Source organism: Lycium ferocissimum, chromosome 4 (assembly GCF_029784015.1).
Source record: "Lycium ferocissimum isolate CSIRO_LF1 chromosome 4, AGI_CSIRO_Lferr_CH_V1, whole genome shotgun sequence".
NCBI lineage: Eukaryota > Viridiplantae > Streptophyta > Magnoliopsida > Solanales > Solanaceae > Lycium > Lycium ferocissimum.
Window position 1 is genome coordinate 47,107,193 of NC_081345.1, and position 22,727 is coordinate 47,129,919.

Genomic DNA, 22,727 nt, shown 5'->3' on the forward strand with positions numbered 1-22,727 from the left:
GATTAGGAGGAAAATGAGGTATTCCCCCCTTTATGTTTTCCCCCTAATACCAGCCTTGAACCCTTGACCTAGCAGCAAGGAGGACAACCTCAACCACTATGCCAAGGGGCGGCCGGTGTTTGTCAACTACCAGATTAATTTATTTATTGGCCATGCCAATTACACGCCAAATACAAGTGAAGAAAGTGAATAAATAGTCACTTTAATGCATGGTATTAAATATTAGCCATATTTTAAAAGTTACTTCCTCCGTTATAGAATGACAATTTTATTATATCACTCATGATCATTACTAAGTCATGTAATGATTTAAATCAATAAAACATGCTTTAAAAGTTGTGCAGTTATTAATAATTCATTGAAGTTTTCAGCCCAATAATAATAGTAAGGGTAAAACAGGTATGAAATGGTAAATTATCTCTTGAAAAACCAAACTGAACAAGTAAAAATGAACAGAGGGAGTATTAATATTTCATCACTATTTTCAGAAAAATATTTTTGGACAAGCTTTTCAAGCAAAAACACAAAATAACTCCAATTGGAATTCGAGACAAGTGGGAAACGAAGGAACAATTTATGGGATTTAAACTTTTATAATTTCAAAACTAAGAACGATATATGGGTTCAAACCTTTATAAAGTCAAAAGCAAGAAACAAAGGGCAGTCGAGGTTTAGACCTTTATAATTTCTTTTGTATTTTAAGTATGAATATTTTATTCAAATATATTTCCACATTAAAGTGTAGTTATTTCCCTATTACTTCAATTTGGGCTAAAAAAAATGATAACAAACTCAAAAGTTAGTCATCCCCCCTAATTATTTGTAAATCTTATTAGATTGAGGCTTCATGGCGCAAGGGAACAGGCCAACAAGTTTGAAAACACATTCGTAGTTCGAATACTCCTTCTTTTTGGAAACAACTCCAACAAATGTCGCTGTAATTCTAGGGCTCGTCCGGTGGGGGGGCACCGGCAAAAACTATTCATGCGGCTCACTCTTTATTAGTTCCAACACTATGGACAATTACATCAAGCGCCCGACCGTACGCCCTAAACACGCCTAACGCCCAATTCGGCTCGGTTCAAATCTTACACAAATTATATGTTAAATGTTTTAATTAGAATTGTTTACCCTTATAATTTTTTAACAAATGAATGATACTCTAATAGTTTTTCATCTATAGAAATAAGAAGTAATGTAACTCAAATAACAAGTATGTATGCCTACACATTTGAAAACATCGTGAAGAGTGAATATCACTTTATATTTTTAAAATTATAATAACTTGAAATACATTTTTACTTGTCATTGGTCTTTTTTGAAAAATGTATCAAAATTATCATATTGTATTATTTCACTATTTGAAAGTAAATTTATTTTTATTCATGAAGGAGTTACGTTTTAATTATAATTAGAGATAAAATGAATAGTATGATAGCAATATTATTTTAAGAAATTGTTATTTTTTTTTATTGTTTGAAAGTTAAGATTTTATAGTTGATTTGGATTTCATAATAATTTTTATTTCATTGTATTATTTATACTTGTAAAATTATGTTATATATAATTACAAGTTGTAAGTGGCATATAATAGATTGCTTTGGGCTGAATTGAGTAATAACTTAAAAAAAAAAAAAAAAAGTAATTAAAGTTAGAAGTTGAAATATGATACATGAAAGTCAAAAGTTGTATTTGGACATTGTATTTCATATGAAAAAAGTGAAATCTGAAAAATTCTAATGTATAACTAAATAATGCTTTTAAATTTTTTTTTTTTTAGGGGACAGGTCTTAAGTTAGGTTTTGAATATTTCAACTTTAGACCAGATATGATTGAAGTTTTTCAACTTCAGTCTCACATGTCTGAATTTGATTCTGAAGCGGCTAAATTTAAAATTTTCGTAAATTTTGACTAACTTTAAATAAGAATCCTAAAATGACTATTTTTGCACTTGCCCCCTGATCTCGAAAACCCAGTACTAAATACTAATGCACTAATAATCGCGATCTGACAGAGATAATTCCAATATTATTTGGGCCCCCCCAAAAAAGGGAAGAAATTGCACTGTCTTTACTTTTTGGCCTTCAAACGAGCATTTTTAATTTTTTGTTCTTCAAAATCAAATTTATACGTTGCTCGTATACATGATAAATTTAAAGACGATGCATAATATAAATATATAAAAGTTTAAACTTTACGTCCCGCGAAAAATTTGTTTCTCTCGAGGAACAAAAGTGCAAATGGATATGGTTAGCCCACTCCAAAAAGGTCAGTTCTTGCTTAGTATTTGGGCTTGGACTTACTGTCAAAATGATATGGGCTTTAATTTATTAGATCAGATTAGGGCTCCATTTTACGTTCTCCACCTTCTATAAATTTGTCAAATCTGTAGTAAAGTATACCTAACTTGAACACATTTTTATCTCAATTGCTCTGCGCATATGTATTCCAATTGTTCTTTATATAGAGTATTGACTCTTTTGATAAAATTATTGTTTGTGATAGTTACGGATTTGCCTTTTGTTGTCATGACTGATAAGATTTACTGTATACACCCTTAATCTGCCTCTTGTAGATATGCAGGGTAAGGTTGTATCCAATAGTTTTGTGTGTTGATTTTCTTTTTCTTTTTATATCGATCTAGATGCTATTTGTGTGTGTTTATATTTTTTTTTAAATCGGTAAATTCAATAGAGTATGAAAGTGATGAACGTAAGGAAGAGTGATGATCAATTATTTTTCAAGTGATCCAAAAACATATCCTTATTTCGCTACGTTCTTTCTGATTCATTCTTTATTTTCTTTCTCATCTTTTTTTTATGGTTTATTTTATTTATTTTGTTAAATTTGATTTTATTAATTTTTTTTACTGTGCATTATCAAGTATATGATGAAATCAATATAATCTTAGGACACCTTCTGACACAGTACGCCAAATGCTGTGTATGAGAAAGATATTTTTATTTCTGATACTTGACAAATTTTTTAATTTTTATCTCACCAATTTATCTATTTTTCAATTTACCCACAATCTCAAAATTTTCTAGGTTTTGTGGTTTCAATAATTGGAGGTTTTTTATTTTTTATAGAGTGGTTTTGGTTCTTTTTTAGGATTTACTGAAAGGGGCTAAACAATGTGTTTTTTATAACTTTCTTATATAATTTGTTAATTTATTTTCACTCATTATTTTATTTTTATTTGGGTTTGAAGGTAAACAATGTCCTTTTTTTAGATTTTAAAAAATTTTACGAAACACTCATTATTTTATTTTTGTACGTATTAATTTTTGATAGTTGAGGCAATGATGATTTAAAATTATACCATCAAACTAAGAAAGCTTAGTCATAAGCTTATTGATTCTCAATCATTAATTTCTGAGCCTATTTCCACATAGATTGTTCCTTTTTGATTGATTTGTTTCTCTAATGATGTGCACATAATTAAATCTTATATTTATATTAAAAAATTTAATCAAGTTATTAACATTTAATATCTTTGTTCTAAGATTTGGAGTTCATTAATTTTAAATTTTGATTTTAACTCTATTTCTTCATGTATTAATTTTGTGTGATGAGTATATAAAAGGCAATAAATTAGAGTCTCTGGTACGCCTTTATCAATAGTGTATACAGCGCTGTACGTTGCCAAGAATAAAATGAGGTGGCTGGCACAAGCACTATAAGTGTTCTTGTGCATTCAGATGGACATTTATTAATACAATAAAAATTTTGCTCCTTCATGAATAAAATTAAAATTGCTTTCAAATAGTGTGTAGTATTTAATAATTAGTTTCAAGTTAGTGGATGTGATAAGGGAGTCATTCACCCTTTCAAATTAAGCAGATTGGGGGTTTATGAGTTTGTAATTATATTATCCTGCGATATATAGGCTCAAATACGCCATCCAACTTTAAAATTTATATTTACGCCACTCGTCAATAACACTATTTTATCAACTATAAATATTTGCATCCTTCATGAATAAAATTATCATTTAGTTGCTTTCAAATATTTCATTAAGTAGTACTTAATAATTAGTTTCATGGGTCATATATTTTATTAATTTGGATGTGTTAAAATAAGGCGGTCATTCACCTTCGCGTTAACAAAAACTACAAGCAGCCTATTTTTCGCAGATAAGTCTAGGTCAAACTAAATGAACAAACTATCACGAATACCAAGATAACGAGCTAATTATTTTCCACAAATTATGAGGTGATTCAAACTATTGACTAGGATAAATTTTTTTCCCAATGGATTGATATATTCTTTTTCCGTCAGATCCTTTATGATGAATTTTATAACTTATTGTGAAGGATACAACTTAAGGAACAGTTTACTCTAATTACAAAATATTCATTCAAAGTGATTATATGATATATTATGATGAGTCTACAAAAGGCAATAAATTAGAGTCTCTGGTATGCTTTGTCAATAGTGTATTCAGCGCTGTACGTTGCCAAGAACGAATTGGGGTGGAGATTTTGGCACAAGGACTATTGCTAGTGTCCTTATGCATTCAGATGCCTCAACATTTCTTGTAAATTTTATTCATAAATAAAAATAAAAGGGCTTTCAAATGGAAAAAAATAAAAGCCCGATAATAACAAGTGATATTTATTTTTTAAAAATTTTGTGGATGAAAAATAAGAAAGCCACAACTGCATTTGAAAATTCAAAATAACAAGTGATATTTAGAAGAACAATAATGTGTTCTCAAGGAACATAATCATCTCATGCTAAGGTTTAAAAGAATTATATCCACCCAAGATAAATTGGATTACTGCATGGTGTAGCAACACTTTAAATACTAGTGATCATAGCACTCAAATGCTGGAAGCAAATTGCAGTTAATGCTATTGCAGAAAAAGGAGAAAATTCAAAAGTTTTCAGAAGAAAAATGAGGAGATGATCAAATATTTATAGCCAACGAGTTAGCCAAATGAAAAGGTGCAACGCAACTTAAGGTGGTTTATACGAAAGAAATATCCATGAAAAGATAAATGGAGGGGAGAGTTAATTGTTAGAAAAATTGGTGTAAAATATTAATATTAAAATATTTGCTGTCAATCATAGCATCAAATGCGACTTGCCGAGACCAAGTCACGTGATGATGCAGTTAATGCTATTTCAACTTTTTTAAAAGGAGCAAAATTCAAAATATTAAACCCAAAATATGTGTTCCTCTTCCAATGTGGAACAAAGTTCCTTTGAAGAATTAATCTTTTCAAATATTCCACTTGATAAAAATCAAATTACTTGAATAAAAATAAGAAAATAATGAGGAAGCGAAAATACAATCTCCAAATTTTAAGATTAAGTGATAAGAATCCAATTGATCTTAATATTCAAATTTAGCGGATTAAAACTAATTATGATATTAATAGAGATTAAACCCCTATTTCGAAGAAATTAGAGACAAATATTATTATTATTGAGAGTTTCTCTTTTTTACACTTTGTGTGTGTGATTACTTTGGATTTATCTTGCAACTTTATAAGAACGATTCTTTTAAGAGTTAAAATTAATTCTCATTCTATTCACAACACATACAAAAAATCCGACAATGAGGAATTCTTAAGCAATGCTGAACTTTAAGTATGCTTAAAGAACATGACTGGACGCTTGAGTTAGGGGTGTCAATGGTTCGATTCGACCGGTTTTTCGCAAAAAAATATACCGTACCAATTTTTTGGTTACTCTAATATATATAACCAAAATTAAACTTTTTTATAACCGCCTCAATCATATCGGTGTTTTTTCGGCCATACGGTTCCCTTAATTTTTCGATATTTTTCGAAAAATCAACTAATACAATACAAAAGAAAGTAGAAGTTAAGAATTATAAAGTAATGGAAGAAACAAACTGAAAATACACTAACATTATTGATGAATCTCACAAATATGACGACATATTCGTATAACTTATAAGAAAACACACTACACTATAAAATAAATACTAGCTAGGCATCAAGCCAATGATTGTATCAAGACAAACTAATTGGTGTTTAAGGAATATTTTTATTAAAAAATTATTGAAAACTAAAAGTACATAAATTAATTCCCTTATAAGTTCTAGTACAATGGGAAACGGTAATTCTATTAAATTTTTAGTTCAAGAATTTGCAAGAGTTATATGTAGATGCTACCATTACTAATTGGAATAAGAAACTTAAAAAATTTAGAAAAAATTATAGTGTGAATAAAAAGAAGAGGAGGAGAAATTTTTTTTAGTAGTTGATGATATTGTTGTTTATTAATGTTCTAAACCTTATGCATTTTATTTCAATAGGGTAGAGTAGGTTTAATTTTCCATTATAACCCTCTCCATTTAAATTCTTCCCAAGGCAAGGTCTAAGGATAAAATATTTAATGCTATATATTATAAATTTTGATACATAAAATATATTTTCTTCATGTATATTTATTTGGTCGGTTTGGTAATTTTTCCATATTTTTTATAAAAAAGGAAAACCACCCTAATTATTCGATACAATTATAAATTTATATTGAAACCTTCGGTTTTATTAAAAAGAACCTAAAAATCGGTTCGAAATAGTATGATTCGGTCAGTTCAATCGATTTTTGAAAAACCATTGACACCCATAGCTTGAGGCATAAGCGTCTCACGAAACCAAGGCCTATACCTAAGCCCCTTTAAAAGCCTTTCTAACAAACAAAGCTACAGCTGAAAGAGAGCTAAGAAAATCAAGATACTAAACTTAGGAGCTGAATTTTTTTCCGTCTTGAATAGTTGAATAAAAGAAGCTAGATCAATTATAAGTGTTTTTACGATTTAGCTAAAAAGTATTACATCGATTGATTCAAAATTTTCGGTGCACCCAATAATCTAATGATAATTTTATTTACTTTACAAAGTTTGAATACCCTTAACGAAATTTCTGGCTCCGCCACTGCCACTGCTTGAATAAGAGAAGCTACTTCAACTTTACGAGGAACTTGGAATTTCTTAAATATTCTGCATATAACTATAAAAGTTTGGATTTTGACTTGGTATTGGTAATAACTCTACATCATCAAATCCTAACAGTTTAGACTCAAATATATAGTCCCATAAATGTAATTGGGATTCCATATCATTGCCATGAGATGATCCATAAATCAACTCCTTAAGCTTATCACTCAGAGTTGTAGTTTTAGATTCCACTGTTGAACTCCTGTTGATCTACACACAAAAACAAAAAAAGTAGCAAATTGTCATGCCTTTTTTTTTTTTTACTCATTATGCAAAAGAATTGCCTGTTCATATCCATTTTTTTGAGGTTATCTTTAATACCGAATCCTTAATTTTACACTTGGGATGTGATATGACGAAAGTCAAATTCCAATATTTATTTCTCGAAAATGACATATGTCTGGGAAAAATGTCTTCCGGTGTTTGGTTGAAGAGGGGAAAATATTTTTTCCGAAAAAAAAATATTACTAAGATTGATAATAATATTAGCCAACCATATTGTCTGGATGAAATATTGAGTATTAAAGACTAATAATAATGTTAGTTTTTGGTTAAAGCAATGAGTTAAAATTAGTTGAGAATTGTAAAGAAAAGTAATTTTCGTCCAAAAGTGGAAGGACTCAATTTTCCCTTTTGGTGAAACATGTTTTTTCTGGAAAATATTATCGGTGATCGACTTATTTTTGGAGAACATTTTACTAAAATATTTTTCGATTATACCAAACACATTCCAATAATTATGTATACTGACCTTATTTTCATGAGAAATCTGCAGCATAGAGTTCCCATTGACTGAAAAGTTGGCATACACAACTTCCACACCTTCCTCGTGAAATAACCGAATGATGTTATAAAAAGTGGCTAAATTGTCAAGGTTAGTTATTAAAACCACGACCATGTTTGGGCCCATTTCATGGACTTGGATCTGAGGGGTTGACTTGGTGCTTGGGTTGGGCTCATTAGTTGAGTTGAATGATTTGGGCCTTTTTCTACTACTACTCATCTTTAATTCTTCCAAGTACACCTTGTTCTTCTCTAATTTCATTTCTAAGCTTTTTATGTACTTCTCTGCAGCATCTATTTGATCAGGCAATGCCATTGTTTCCTGCAACATTCAATACAAATGATGTATTAAGATGCTATTGCATGTGATTAGAAGGAGAGGATACCAAAACACTAGTAATTTCTTTCCAACCAACTATTCAAGATTTGGTTGATAGAGTTATAGTCAGTATTTGTGCTGGTGAGAGGTAACGTACGTAACATATCAAATTAGTCACGTCACCACAAGCTTAAAGACGTCCGTACACCATAGTTATCAAAAAAGAAAGAAGAGGATGATCTCACTCATAAGAGTTGGATGATGACGTAAGAGTGATCCAAACCAGAGGTGGATCATGAATTATAGTGGGTTCAATTTTTATGTCTGTAATATGGAACTCATTATACATTATACTTTTATAATTATAAGTTCAAAATTTAGTGTTATTGAAATTTTCGTGATTTTTCAACTAGCGATTAGCCACTAATTCAGAGGGAGTTAGGTGGCGAAGTGAGGAGAGAGAGATTGGATTTATAGTAGCGGTTATGAATTTTAAAATAGTGGCGGAAATAGCTTACACTTGCGGGTTTAACTGAATCTAATATTTAATACGAAAACATGAACAAGAAATAGACTTCAAATCATGAAAAAAGGCACAAACCTTAGAGGCATGAGAAGGAAGCAAGGAATTAAGATGATTACAGAGATTCTTCATATGATTCCTTCTATTCTTCTCCACATACTTCCTTTCCATTTTTGGACCTGCAGAAGCTGAACTAGACCTCCGGTAACCTTCGATTTTAGAAACTTTTCTGCAAGTGTTTCTTTGTAACTTTATTTTCTGCCCTATTTCAAGAAATGAAAGGAATATTGCAAATAGTCAAGAACTACTTTAGTTCCCACAATTCAATAATTTATTATAAACTCCTTTTATAGACTCCACAAGGTTCAACAAGAACATGAATAAAAAAAAGAGTCCGTGACGTTACTTATGAGTACGTCATGTAATTGTCACTTCTCATTCTCCAGTCAATAAACTAAGAATTTATATTACTTATGATAATTTAGAATTTTTTTTTTTTGCATTACAATATTAGTTAATTGCTTAAAGTATATATTTAAATATTACTTATAATTATCTATAACGACATAATAATATAAATATATATTAATTCAATAATACATAAAGTTTAAAAATAATTGCGACAATGTGAAAGAATCAATAATATCTGGTCGGTCATGAGTTAAATTCAATGTACCAACTACCAACCAACATCATTTGACTTGGGAGGAACCGTTGAAACACGTGGGTTTGTTTGAGTACTTACTAGGATGCTTCATTTATTCTATGTTACAACTTAGAAGAAATTTTTCAACAAGGACATAATCATGTCCAAAGGAACGTACATCACCATTTATGATCCAACTTGAAAATATTCGTCCCAAGAAAGTTCTTGCAACAAAGAAATTGCAAACTTAGCTAAATTATGAGCAACCACATTACACCTTTAGTAGTGGTGTCTAAACGTGGTTGAGGTGGAATGGCCAATTAAAATGAAATTTGAGGTGATAAATGGATTGAATTCAATATGGCCAAAAATTACTTGCATTTGAAATGGGTTGGGTTATGATCCGCCTAACTTGACCCAATTTTTTTTTAAGGGTCTATTTTACGGAAAAACATTTTCTAGAAATACATTTTCGGCGAAAAATACATTTTTCAAAAAATATTTAGGAAAACATTTTTCATGGTAATATTTTTGAGCAAAAACATTTTTCGTGAAAACTATTTCCTTCATATTAAGCACACTACAAACTTATAAGATACATATACAAGAAAAGTGTATACATAAAAAAATAGAGTAAACTCAAGCAATAAACCCAAATTTAAGTAAATCTTAAAAAACGAATTAGAATTGGGCTAGTTTTGAGCTAAGTTGGAGATCACTTTAAAATGGGTTATGTTGGATTGAGCTAAAATCGACTTCAATGTGAAATTATCTCGAGCCCCAACTCATAAAATTTTGGGCGGGCAATCACCTTTCCTTCTAGGAATATGGAAAAACACAACACGATCGAGACAAAAAGCCATGTTTCAAATATCTTTATAAGTTAGATCCACGTCCCAAGTAGCCGTCACATTTTTCTTCAAAATATCCACAACACCATTCCATCGGAGAAGACACAAATTTTTCCCCATCCATGTTGTACGAATCGGAACCAAAATGGCCAAATAAAAGACACATTGAATCAAAATATCCCCCAAAAAAAAGGCAAAAGTACCTTTAACGCATTTTATCGCGCAAAGGATATTGCCTCTCTTTAGTGAAGGCGATGGTAAATCGCGCTAAAGGCCGACATAAACCCCAACGGGTTCTAGCACTGGTCCCCTCCACCATAAAAAAAATAAATTCAAAAACACTATTAGAGGCCTTTTTAAGGTGGACGCCACTTCAAAAAACGTCATTTTCTATTAATTTTCATCGGGAAAAGTTGAGATTTTCGGTATATTCAAGTCAAGGAGCAAGATTCTAAGCTCGAAGTTTAGAAAAAAGCGGCGTACAATTCGATTAAAACAACCCTACAACAAACTTCGATCAAGGTATTCTACTATGAACTTTTTTATTATTTTGTTAAATACATTATATCCTAAGCATGTTTAACGTTTAATAGTCATGAATTTCGATTTTTTTGAGTGTTGATCTTCTTGCTGCGTAGCGTTTTGCTCGTTTTTTTTTTTTTTGGTTAATTTATTATTTGTTAATTGTTTATGAATTGTTAATTTGTTAATTGTTTATGAATTGTTAATTTTTTAATTGTTTAATATAGTAATCTACTATTATTTACAAAATATGCCATTATTAATTAATTAGTTGTTAATTATTGATTATGAATTGATAATTTGTTAATTGTTTATGAATTATTATTTTGTTAATTGATTATGAATTGTTAAATTATGAAAAATATAGTAATCTCCTATTATTTTAATTATGGAAATGTTACTTTATTTAATTGTGAAACTTTATTTATCCCATGTTACTTATTTGTTTATCCCATGTTAATCATTAAATAAATTAGTTTATTATTTCTTTAATTGTAGATAGGAGAACAATTGTAATTAGATATAATTATTCACAAAATATAATATAACATAATTCACGTATTCCCTATAAATGATTAATTAATTGACATAATTTCTCTTTAATTTCAAGAAAAATGAATAATTTAGTTTCTATAGACCTGACTCTTTCGTGGATCCGAATGTTCACCCAAGGCCAAATGATAGATCAGTACTTTCTTTGCAAGACAGTCATAGGTCAGAGTTATTATGGACGTGTGCTAGGGATAACGACTAGGCTCGTCCCCCATAGGCCGCAGATAGCGTAGGCTCTTTTACGCGAGCGCACCCTCCCCCTTCCAGCATTTTAGATATATTGTTTTGGGGCGGTATATATCGTTGTGTGTCCGTTGGTCTGGTACAACATGATTGGGGGCTCATTAAGGCCATGGCTGAGTGGTTGAGTCCTGAGACACATACCTTCTATCTTCACACTGGTGAGACCACGATTACACTTCAGGATGCGGAGGTCCGGTTTGGATTGCGGGTAGATGGAGAGCCATTATACAATCAGTACAAGCCTCCTCTTGGTAGGACATGGGTGATGGAGTTGACTAGGCTCACCCACTTCATGCCTGGTGCTGCGGCCAATATATCGGGACAGAGTCCGGTGAAGATTAGTGCACTCTTCACTTATTTGCTGGCAGAGCCTCCTATTGAGGACGATACTCAACATGACATTGTTGATCATCACGCCCGTTTGTATCTGCTTATTATATTCGAGGGCATTTTGTTCCCGAACACATCGAGTGCCTATGAACTTACGATATTTGGCTTGGAGCATCTTGATCGGCAGGGAGACTATAGGCAAGGCGATCTTTGTTTTGGCGTGCTCTCTCGATGCCTATGCCGAGCGTCAATTGGCCGTATTAAAGATGTGTGTGAATTTTTTGCTCTTCTCCAGTTACTATTTTTAGTGTGCGTTCTTTTAATGTAAACAAACCTCTTGAAACGACTACTAAAAAATCGTATTTTCTGATATCGCTTTCAGTTATGGGAGTGGTAGAGGATGCAGCCTTTTCAGCCCATACCTAGGCATCACCCCTCGGGTGACATGCCCTACGTGAGAGGTGGATGGTAGGTTTTGAGCGGGATGTGGATATGCACCGCAATATTCTTCCATTTCGGGACTAGCTAGATCAGATGACGGACGATGCGGCAAACTTATTTAACTTTACATTATTAATTTAATAACTTTACATTATTAATTTAATGAAACGTCTTTTCTACTTGGTGATCACTAATTTGTATCTGTATTTTTATGCAGGTATTTATATAGACGCCGTACGCTGCTATTTTTTATGGGTTATTGGCCTTTTGCAGGGCAGGTCAGGCTGTGTGAAGGTCGCGGTGTCCATTGATACACCTAGACACTGTTGAGGACCACATGCTCGAGCGCGTCTTACGAAAGTTTAGGCATACACAAAATATACCTCCCGACGTTCGTCATGAGCTCCGACACTACCAGCAGCCAGAGGGATGATCGAGCCGTTGGTAAGTTTATCGTATTTAGATTAATTTAATTGTATTAATTGTTATGTTTTAAAAATAACTATTTTTTACTGCTGAACACAAATGCAGCTGGTGGCCGTACAATGATTACACATATTGGGGTTAGAGCATATGTCTTACCCCGGGGTTGTGGGGCTTGTGGCAGAGATGGTATAGATATCCGAGGACGGTATCCGCCAGGCAGGAGAGTTTAGGCGCATGGATGATCTTTTTCCAGAGAGTGAGTATCAGGCGGCGCGATAAGGAGGACGTGGTGCGCGTAGGACGCGGTGCACAGAGAGACGCGGTGCTCAGACGGGATGCGTTGTTAGAGGATCTGGTGGTGGAGGACACCATTTGGTAGATGAGGCCGCTCCCATTCCAGAGGCCGTTCCCATTCTAGTCCATCTGCAACCGTTCCAGGCAGTAGCAGCTCGGTTGGACATTCACCTACGTTTACGCCGGCACGCTTACTTACTGAGATAGCTGGGTCTTCATCTCAGCCGAGCTCGAATGCGTACATGGATGAGCGTGATGACATTGATTGGGTGGCGTTTCGCGCATCATTAGATGATGAGCGGCCAGTGAGGAATTTAGACGGATCCAGAATTCTTGACTTCGATGACTTTTTAATCCCGTTTACTATTTAAATACTTATTTGATTATTTAAATTACTTATTTTAAATATTTATGTTACTTATTATTTGGTAATTTTTATATTTTAGGAGTCGGCGCCAGTGGGTCCATTAGAGCGACCCACTCAGAAGTTTTCTCATGAGCCTTCCGAGCCAGAGGTGTCTTCTCATGTGACTGTCGAGCTACAGGTAAGTTTTTTATTAAAATTAATTTTATTCAATATAAGGTGAGTATTTAAAAAACATATTTGATTATTTAAAGTACTTATTTTAAATATATATGTTACTTATTATTTTATAATTTTTCATATTTTAAAATTCGAGGCGCTAATTGGGTCCACAAGCGCGATCCCTCGGCATTTTCTCATGGGCCTGCCGAGCGAGAGGTGTCTTCTCATGAGCCGCATCAAGCCACGGGTGAGATGTTTACTTAAAATTAATTTCATTCAATATGAGGTGAATATTTAATTAATTTTTTAAACCTTTATTTGGACCTCAAACAGCATCTCCTCCATGAGACTACTTCATATTCTGCACCAGACCCATTTCAGGAGCCTACTCAGGCACCATATCGATATATTGTTTGATTATGCAACAAACGTTAATGTATTCAATATAAATAAGAAATGGTACTAATTTTTATATATTTTTCAGCTTCATCCTTCGGCGCCTGTGGTGGCAACTCTCGACGAGGATGAGGTTGCGTTTCCAAGCCCAGCTCAGCCTGAGATTCTAAGCGTGCCAGTTGGACTAGATCCCAAGAAGAAGCATGCTATGCAGAAGGGCGCAAGGCTGAGGGATGATCATGACTTAGACCACCCTCTTATTAAGAGGAAAAAGGAGGATGGAGATGATAGCGAGGGCGGTGGGGATGGTATGAGCCTTAGGCCTAAGGATAGTCTCAGGCATACCACATGTGGGACCCACTAGTATATACAATAGTGTTGTGTTGCTTTAAGTAAATATTATATATTTTTTGCCTATCTATTTATATTTATAAATATTATCTTACTCTTTTGTTATTGTTTATAGTGTCACATCCTAAATTGATAATAAAAAAATTGTGACACATTCGAAATAGAGTTACGCATTAATTCTTAATATATTTAAAGAATAAATAATAATTTAATTTGCCCAATTCTTATTACATATTTTAGTCTTATCATTAGATACTGATATTTTATGATGAGTCTATAAAAGGCAATAAATTAGAGTCTCTGGTATGCTTTGTCAATAGTGTATTGAGCGCTGTACGTTGCCAAGAACGAACTGGCATGGAGATTTTGGCACAAGGACTATTGCTAGTGTCCTTATGCATTCAAATGTCTCTAACATTTCTTGTAAATTTTACTCCATGAATAAAAATAAAAGGGCTTTCAAATGGAAAAAAATAAAAGCCCGATAACTTTGACAGATAAAGAATTAAGACATGAAGACAGTAACAAGTGATGATATTTATTTTTAAGAAATTTTGTGAATGAACAATTCTAATTAAGAAATTTGCCACATAATTGTTATCTCTCTGCATTTGAAAAAATTCAAAGACGCTAAACAAAAATAGAAAAGGAGAAGAACAATAATGTGTTCTCAAGGAACTTAGATAAATTGGATTAACCTTCATTGGTGTAGCAACACTTTAAATACTAGTGATCATTGCACTCAAATGCTGGAAGCAAATTGCAGTTAATACTATTGTAGAAAAAGGAGAAAATACAGAGGTTTTCGGAAGAAAAATATGAGGAAATGATTAAATATTTATAGCCAACAGGTTGAATCAAACGAAGAGGTGCAACACAAGAGTTGCAACCTTTTCGGTCGTTGTTTATGAAAAACGACTCTAGTGATTATTTACGAAAGAAATAAAATGAAAAATAAAATGGAGGGGAGAATTGAATTAGTCAGAAAAACGGGCAGGAAAATATTAATATTACAATATTTATTGGTCAATCAATCAGATCATTTGATCGAGGCCGAAACCAAGTCGCGCGCTGACGACGGAGTGAGGGCACATCATCTTTTCAACTCTTTAAACTAGAGTGCAGCTGGTTTTGTATCAAACCTAACAAATATGTGTTCCTCTTCGAATGTGGAGCAAAGTTCCTTCGAAGAATTAATCTATTCAAATATTTTCATTTCCCTACATTCTATTCACACCACACATACAAAAAATTCAATAATAAGGATTTGTTAAGCAAGCCTTGAATGATGAACTTTAAGTACACTTAAAGAACATGATTGGACGCTTGAGATAAGGGTGTCAATGGTTCGGTTCGACCAATTTTTCGCAAAAAATACACCATGCTAATTTTTCGTTTACTCTACAATATATAACTAAAATTAAACTTTTTGTAACTGCCGCAATCATATTGGTTTTTCTTTGGTATCGGTATGATTCAGTTAATTTTCGGTATTTTTCGAAAAATCAACAACAACAGCAACATACCCAGAGAAATCTCACAAAGTGAGGTCTAGGGAAAGTAGAGTGTACGCAGACCTTACCTCTACCATGATAGAGAATTTGTTTTCCGTAGATCCTTGGCATAGGAACAAGCAATTCAAAGCAAGACGAAAAAGGAATAACGAACAAACTATGAAAACAGAGTAATATAATAGGAATAACGAACAAACTATGAAAACAGAGTAATATAATAGTCAAAGTACAAGAAATAACAAATAGTAACAGAAATTGACGAGCAAGAAACTACAAGAGTAATACTACGACTACTAGCATGGAAGGATAAGTAGAACAATACTCAACTACCTGCTAACCTTCTATTCTAATTTGTGCCCTCCAAAACCGCCTATCTAAGGTCATGTCCTCGGTAAGCTGGGACTGCGCCAAGTCCTATCTAATCACCTTTCCCCAGTACTTCTTCAGTCTATCTCTATCTCTCTTGAAACCGTCCATAGCCAACCTCTCACACTTCCTTACTAGGCATTTGGGCATATCCTCTTCACATGTCCGAACCACCTCAGTTGCACTTCCCGCATCTTGTCCTCCATCGATGCCACCCCCACTTTGTTCCGGATTATTTTTCAAAAAAATCAACTAATATAATACAAAAGAAATTAGAAGTTAAGAATTATAAAGTGATGGAAGAAACAAACTGAAAATACACTAACATTATTGATGAATCTCACAAATGCAACGGCATATTCGACATATTGATTGGTGTTTAAGGAATATTTTAATTAAAAAAAATTACTGAAAACTAAAACTACATAAATTAATTTCCTTATATTCGAATTCCATAGAATAGATAATACGAATGAGATCGTCTATAATGATAGACTTTCAGAATTTGCAATATGAAGTTATATGTAGATGCTACCATTACTAATTGGAATAAGAACTTCAATAATTTAGAAAGAAAAAAAAAATATAGTGTGAATAAAAAGAAGAGGAGAAGAAAACAAATCTTTCCTTTTTCTGGAGTAGTTGATGATATTGTTGTGTATTAATGTTCTAAACTATATGTATTTTATTTCAATAGGGTAGGGTAGGTTTAAGTTTTCATTATAACCCTCTCCATTTAAATTCATCCCAAGGCAAGGTCTCAGGATAAAATATTTAATGCTATGTATTATAAATTTTGATACATAAAATATATTTTCTACATGTATATTTATTCGGTCGGTTCAGTAATTTTTTGATATTTTTTATGAAATAGAAAACTACCCTAATTATTCGGTAGGGTTATAAATTTATATTGAAACCTTCGGTTTTATTAAAAAAAAAATAATCTAAAAATCAATTCGGTAAGGCATGGTTCGGTCGGTTCAATCGATTTTTGAAAAATCATTGACACCCCTAGCTTGAGGCATAAGCCTCACAAACCAAGGCCTCCACCTGAGCCCCAAAAAAGCCTTTCAGAGGAGACAAAGCTACAGTTGAAAGAGAGCTAAGAAAATTAAGATACTAAACTTAAGAGAACTAAGAAAATTAAGATACTAAACTTAGGAGATGAATTTTTTCCGTATTGAATCGTTGAATAAGAGAAGCTAGATCTATTATAAGTGTTTTTACGATTTAGCTAAAAAATATTACATCGATTGATTCAAAAAATTCAGTGCACCCAATAATCTGATGAAAATTTTATTTACTTTACAAAGTTTGAACACTCTTAACGAAACTTCTGACTATGCCACTGCCACTGCTTGAATAAGAAAAGCTACTTCAGCGTTACAAGGAGCTTGGAATTTCTTAAACATTCTGCATATAACTATAAAAGTTTGGATTTTGACTTGGTATTGGTAATAGCTCTACATTATCAAATCCTAACAGTTCAGACTCAAGTATATAGTCCCATAAATGTAATTGGGATTCCATATCATTGCCATGAGATGATACATAAATCAACTCCTCAAGCTTATCACTTAGAGTTGTAATTTTAGCTTTCACTGTTGATATCCTATTGATCTACACACAAAAACAAAAAAAGTAACAAATTGTCATGCTTTTTTTACTCATTATGAAAAAGAATTGCTTATTCATATCCATTTTTGATCTTTAGTACCGAATTCTTAATTTTACACTTGGAATGTGATATGACGAAAATCAAATTTCTACATTATTTCTCGAAAATGACATATGTTTGGGAAAAATATCTTCCAATGTTTGGTTGAAGGGCGGAAAATATTTTTCAAAAAAAAAAAAAAACATTTACTAAGAATGGTAATAATGTTAGCCAACCAGATTGTCTGGATGAAATATTGAGTATTAAAAACTAATAATAGTGTTAGTTTTTGCTTAAAGCAAATGAGTTAAAATTAGTTGAGAATTGTAAAGAAAAGTAATTTTCGTCCAAAAGTGGAAGGACTCAATTTTCCCTTTTGATGAAACATGTTTTTTCTGGAAAATATTATCTGGTGATCTAACTTATTTTTCGGAGAACATTTTGCAGAAAATATTTTCGATTATACCAAACACACCCCAATAATTCATGTATACTGACCTTAGTTTCATGAGCAATCTGCAGCATAGAGTTCCCATTGAGTGAAAAGTTGGCATACACAACTTCAACACCTTCCTCGTGGAATAACCGAATGATGTTATAAAAAGTGGATAAATTGTCAAGGCTGGTTATTAAAACCACAACAATGTTTGGGCCCATTTCATGGACCTGGATCTGAGGGGTTGACTTGGTAATTGGGTTGGGCTCATTAGTTCAGTTGAATGATTTGGGCCTTTGTCTACTACTACTCATCTTTAATTCTTCCAAGTACATATTGTTCTTCTCTAATTTCATTTCTAAGCTTTTTATGCACTTCTCTGCAGCATCTATTTGATCAGGCAATGCCATTGTTTCCTGCAACATTCAATACAAATGATGTAGTAAGTTGCTATTGCATGTGATTAGAAGGAGAGGATGCCAAAACACTAGTAATTTCTTTCCAACCAGCTATTCAAGATTTGGTTGATAGAGTTATATTCAGTATTTGTGCTGGTGAGAGGTAACATGTAACATATCAAATTAGTCGATGTCACCACAAGCTAGTACGTCCAGACACCATAGTTATCAAAAAAGAAAGAAGAGGATGATCTCACTCATAAGAGTTGGATGACGAAGTAAGAGTGATCCAAACCAGAGGTGGATCATGAATTATAGTGGGTTCAATTTTTATGTCTGTAATATGGAACTCATTATACATTATACTTTTAGAATTATATTCCACTATTGAACTCCTGTTGATCTACACACAAAAAAAAAACAAAAAACAAATTGTGATGCTTTTTTACTCATTATGCAAAAGAATTGCTTGGTCATATCCATTTTTTGAGGTTATTTAGTACCGAATCCTTAATTTTACACATGGGATGTGATATGACGAAAGTCAAATTCCAAAATTTATTTCTTGAAAATGACATATGTTTGGGAAAATTGTCTGCCGGTGTTTGGTTGAGGGGAAAATATTTTTTCTATTTTTTTTTTTTAATTAAGATTGATAATAATATTAGCCAACCAGATTGTCTGGATGAAATATTGAGTGTTATAGACTAATAATAATGTTAGTTTTTGGTTAAAGCAATGAGTTAAAAAAAAGAAAATAAAAGTAATTTTCTTCAAAAGTGGAAGGACTCAATTTTCCCTTTTGGTGAAACATGGAAAATATTAATGATTTGATTATTTTTAGGAGAACATTTTCGGAAAATATTTTCTATTATACCAAACACACCCCAATAATTCACGTATACTGACCTTAGTTTCATGAGACATATGCAGCATAGAGTTCCAAGTACACCTTGTTCTTCTCTAATTTCATTTCTAAGCTTTTTATGTACTTCTCTGCAGCATCTATTTGATCAGGCAATGCCATTGTTTCCTGCAACATTCAATACAAATGATGCATTAATTAAGATGCTATTGCATGTGATTAGACTACTAGTGATTTCTTTCCAGTCATCTATTCAAGATTTAGTGGATATAGGTATATTCGATATTTGTGCTGATAGGAGATAACATGTAACCCGTAATGTTAGTCGAGGTCCGCCCAAGCTAGTATGTCTGGACCGTTATCAAAAAAAGAAAGAAGAGGATGATCTCACTCATAAGAGTTGGATGATGACATAAGAGTGATCACATTCAATCAAAGACGGATCACGAATTATAGTGGGTTCAATCTTTATGTTTTTGATGTACAGACCTCATTATACTTTTAATATAGGTTCAAAATTTAGTGTAATTGAAATTTTCGTGATTTCTCAACTAGCGATCGGGCACTATTTTAGAAAGAGTTATGTGGCGGAGTGAGGAGAGAAACTAATTATCATGAATTTATAATATCGGTTATGAACTTTAAAATAGTGGTGGACATAGCTGACACTCACATATTTAACTGAACCTAATATTTTAATATGAAACATGGACGAGAAATGGAATTAAATAATTGGAGAAAAGGGGGGGGGGGGGGGGGAAACTTACCTTAGAGGCATGAGAAGTAAGCAAGGAATTAAGATGATTATATAGATTCTTCCTATGATTCCTTCTATCTTCTCCACATACTTCCTTTCCATTTCTGGACGTGCCGGAGCTGAACTAGACCTCCGGCAACCTTCCATTTTTAGAAACTTTTCTTCAAGGGTTTCTTTGTAACTTTATTGTCAGCCCTATCTCAATGAATGAAAAGAATATTGCAAATAATCAAGAACTACTTTAGTTCCCACAATTCAATAATTTATTATAAACTCCTTTTATAGACTCCACAAGGCCACTATTTTCTATTGGGGTCAACAAGAAGATGAATACAAAAAGAGCCAGTGACGTTACTTATTAGTACGTCATGTAATTGTCATTTCTCATTCTCCAGTCAATAAAATAAGAATTTATATTACTTATGATAATTTAGAATTTTTTTTGCTTTATAATATCAGGTTAATTGCTTAAAGTATATATTTAAATATTACTTATAATTATCTATAACGACATAATTATATAAATATATTTTTATATCAATAATACATAAAGTTTAAAAATAATTTCGACAATGTGAAAGGATCAATAATATCTGATTGGTTTATGAGTTAAATTCAATGTACCAAAACGTCATAGATTCTATGTTAGAAGAAATTTTTCAACAGAAATTTTCATCTATTAATTCACCAAGGACATGATTAGTCCAAAGGAAGGTACATCATCATTTACAATCCAACTTGAAAATATTTCGTCCCAAGAAAATTCGTGCAACAAAGAAATTGCAAACTTAGCTAAGATGCAACAAAGAAATTGCAAACTTAGCTAAGTTATGAGCAACCACATTACACCTTCTAGGAATATGGAAAAACACAACACGAACGAGACATAAAGACATGTTTCAAATATCTTTACAAGCTACATCCACGTTCCAAGTAACCATCAAATTTTTCTTCAAAATATCCACAACACCTTTCGCATTGGAGAAGACATAAATTTTTCTCCATCCATGTTGTACCGCTTGTTCCACAACATTTTTAATTGCAAATGCTTCAGCAATCATAGACTTCCCGACGAACTGTATCGGGGATCCACGGGCATGAAGCAAAACACCCTTGCTATCTAGAGCAACCACACCAATGCTAGCCTTATTCGAACTAAGTTGTAACCGTGCATCAACAAATAAACAAATCCCATCTTTGGGCACTGTTAGTTGACATTCATAATTCTCTTTTAAATTGCCATTTGAGGAGTCAGCATGCGTTATTTCAAGAAACTTATTATACTCAAATAAAATTTTTGCCACTATGTATGGAGGATCAGTTAATTCATTATTAAAACACTAGCTATTCCTAGACTTCCATTTATGTCACATTATTATGACCGTCAAACTCAGAACACTAGCAGAATTAGAACATTTTTTTTTTTTGCCATAGTAATCTTATCATTCCACCACAAAGAAAAATCGATAATGTTAACAAGATCATTCCAATTAATAGGGCTCAATTTCCAAATTATTTGAGAATCAGGACACTTAAAAAGCATGTGTTCCATAGTTTCATCTTTTAATCCAATCTCTTACAAACACTAATCACATGATGCATTCACTTTCTAATAATATTGTTAACTAGTGAAGTATTAAGCACGCACCTTCTTAAAAAATATTTATGTTTATTTTTAATATTCATTGCCCACAGAAAATCCCAAAAAGCTTTAGAAAAAGCATTGACTACTGGATCGTGCAATATTACCACTAGTGTTTCCTTGCTTGCTTGAATTTGTTGTAAGGCGATAACCCGATCTAATCTCACAAACGCCTGATTTAGTGTAATGCCAAATTAATTTATCCCTAGAACTTGTAGTAGATAGAGGAATAGTCAAAATAGCATTTGCATCATCCAAACAAAAGAGTCTATTCAAATCATTCATATTCCAAGTCAGGGAATCTACATTAATAAGATCACGCACTTTTAAATCCACATTATCAAAAGCAATAGTTCTACGAGGTTTAAAGCCAGTGGCATTAGGAATCCAGAGGTCTTTCCAAATGTAAACTTCCTAATCCGTCGCAACTATCCATCGTAACTCTTTTTCTAACAATTCGGCCCCCAAACTATAGTTTTCCAAATCCAAGATGCCGAAGAAGCTATCGTAGCATTTAAGAAAGAAACATTTGGAAAATACTTGCTCTTCAGAATTCGTGGCAAAAGTAAATCTGGATTAAGGAAAATTCTCCAAGCCATCTTTGCCAACATAGTTTTATTAAACGCCTTAATATCTCTAAAGCCTATCCCCCTTTGAGCTTTAGGTTCACAAAGTTTCTCCCACCTCTCAAAATAAATCTTTTTTTCCCCTCACCATGACACCAGCAGAAGTTTGAAAGTATGAAAGTTATTTCCTTACATAAGCCCTTAGGAAGTTGAAAACAAGATAAGCATATGTAGGTACCTCGGTACCTTTTCCAGCTGGATTTACAAAAGTTCCTTTCCATCCTTTAATTTTTGCTTGCACCCCATCCTTAGTAAAATCTAACATTTTCTTTTTAGACCTTCCT

General features: G+C 32.6%; 1 protein-coding gene, 3 non-coding genes and 1 pseudogene across 4 annotated transcripts; 3 read left to right on the forward strand and 2 right to left on the reverse strand.

The window, feature by feature from the left end:
• The first annotated feature begins 2,695 nt into the window (after nt 1-2,695).
• On the forward strand, nt 2,696-2,793 carry LOC132055044 (small nucleolar RNA R32/R81/Z41). Its single transcript, XR_009414507.1, has one exon. It is a non-coding gene; the product is annotated as a small nucleolar RNA R32/R81/Z41 (small nucleolar RNA).
• An 86-nt stretch (nt 2,794-2,879) lies between these two features.
• Nucleotides 2,880-2,977, forward strand: LOC132055043 (small nucleolar RNA snoR31/Z110/Z27). The gene has a single exon (XR_009414506.1). It is a non-coding gene; the product is annotated as a small nucleolar RNA snoR31/Z110/Z27 (small nucleolar RNA).
• Nucleotides 2,978-3,297: 320 nt separating this feature from the next.
• LOC132055057 (small nucleolar RNA snoR116) lies at nt 3,298-3,383 on the forward strand. Its single transcript, XR_009414520.1, has one exon. It is a non-coding gene; the product is annotated as a small nucleolar RNA snoR116 (small nucleolar RNA).
• Nucleotides 3,384-6,830: 3,447 nt separating this feature from the next.
• On the reverse strand, nt 6,831-20,530 carry LOC132053358 (transcription factor bHLH162-like). The gene is made up of 4 exons (XM_059445344.1): nt 20,286-20,530; nt 8,680-8,780; nt 7,728-8,081; nt 6,831-7,186 (listed from the first exon to the last, which is right to left on the reverse strand). Exons 1-4 carry the CDS (start codon nt 20,320-20,322, stop codon nt 6,971-6,973), a joined length of 708 nt encoding a protein of 235 aa, XP_059301327.1. The 5' UTR covers nt 20,323-20,530; the 3' UTR covers nt 6,831-6,970.
• Nucleotides 17,250-18,790, reverse strand: LOC132053359 (uncharacterized; annotated as a pseudogene).
• Nucleotides 20,531-22,727: the final 2,197 nt, after the last annotated feature.

Bases quoted from the DNA above. Each gene is read 5' to 3' on its own strand.
- LOC132053358 (XM_059445344.1), bottom strand. From the start codon at position 20,322: ATGGAAGGTTGCCGGAGGTCTAGTTCAGCTCCGGCAC. The intron at 8,781-20,285 runs GTCCAGAAATGG...CAGCTTCTGCAG, and splicing joins GTCTAGTTCAGCTCCGGCAC to GTCCAAAAATGGAAAGGAAG. The intron at 8,082-8,679 runs GTTTGTGCCTTT...TGAATGTTGCAG, and splicing joins TTCCTTCTCATGCCTCTAAG to GAAACAATGGCATTGCCTGA.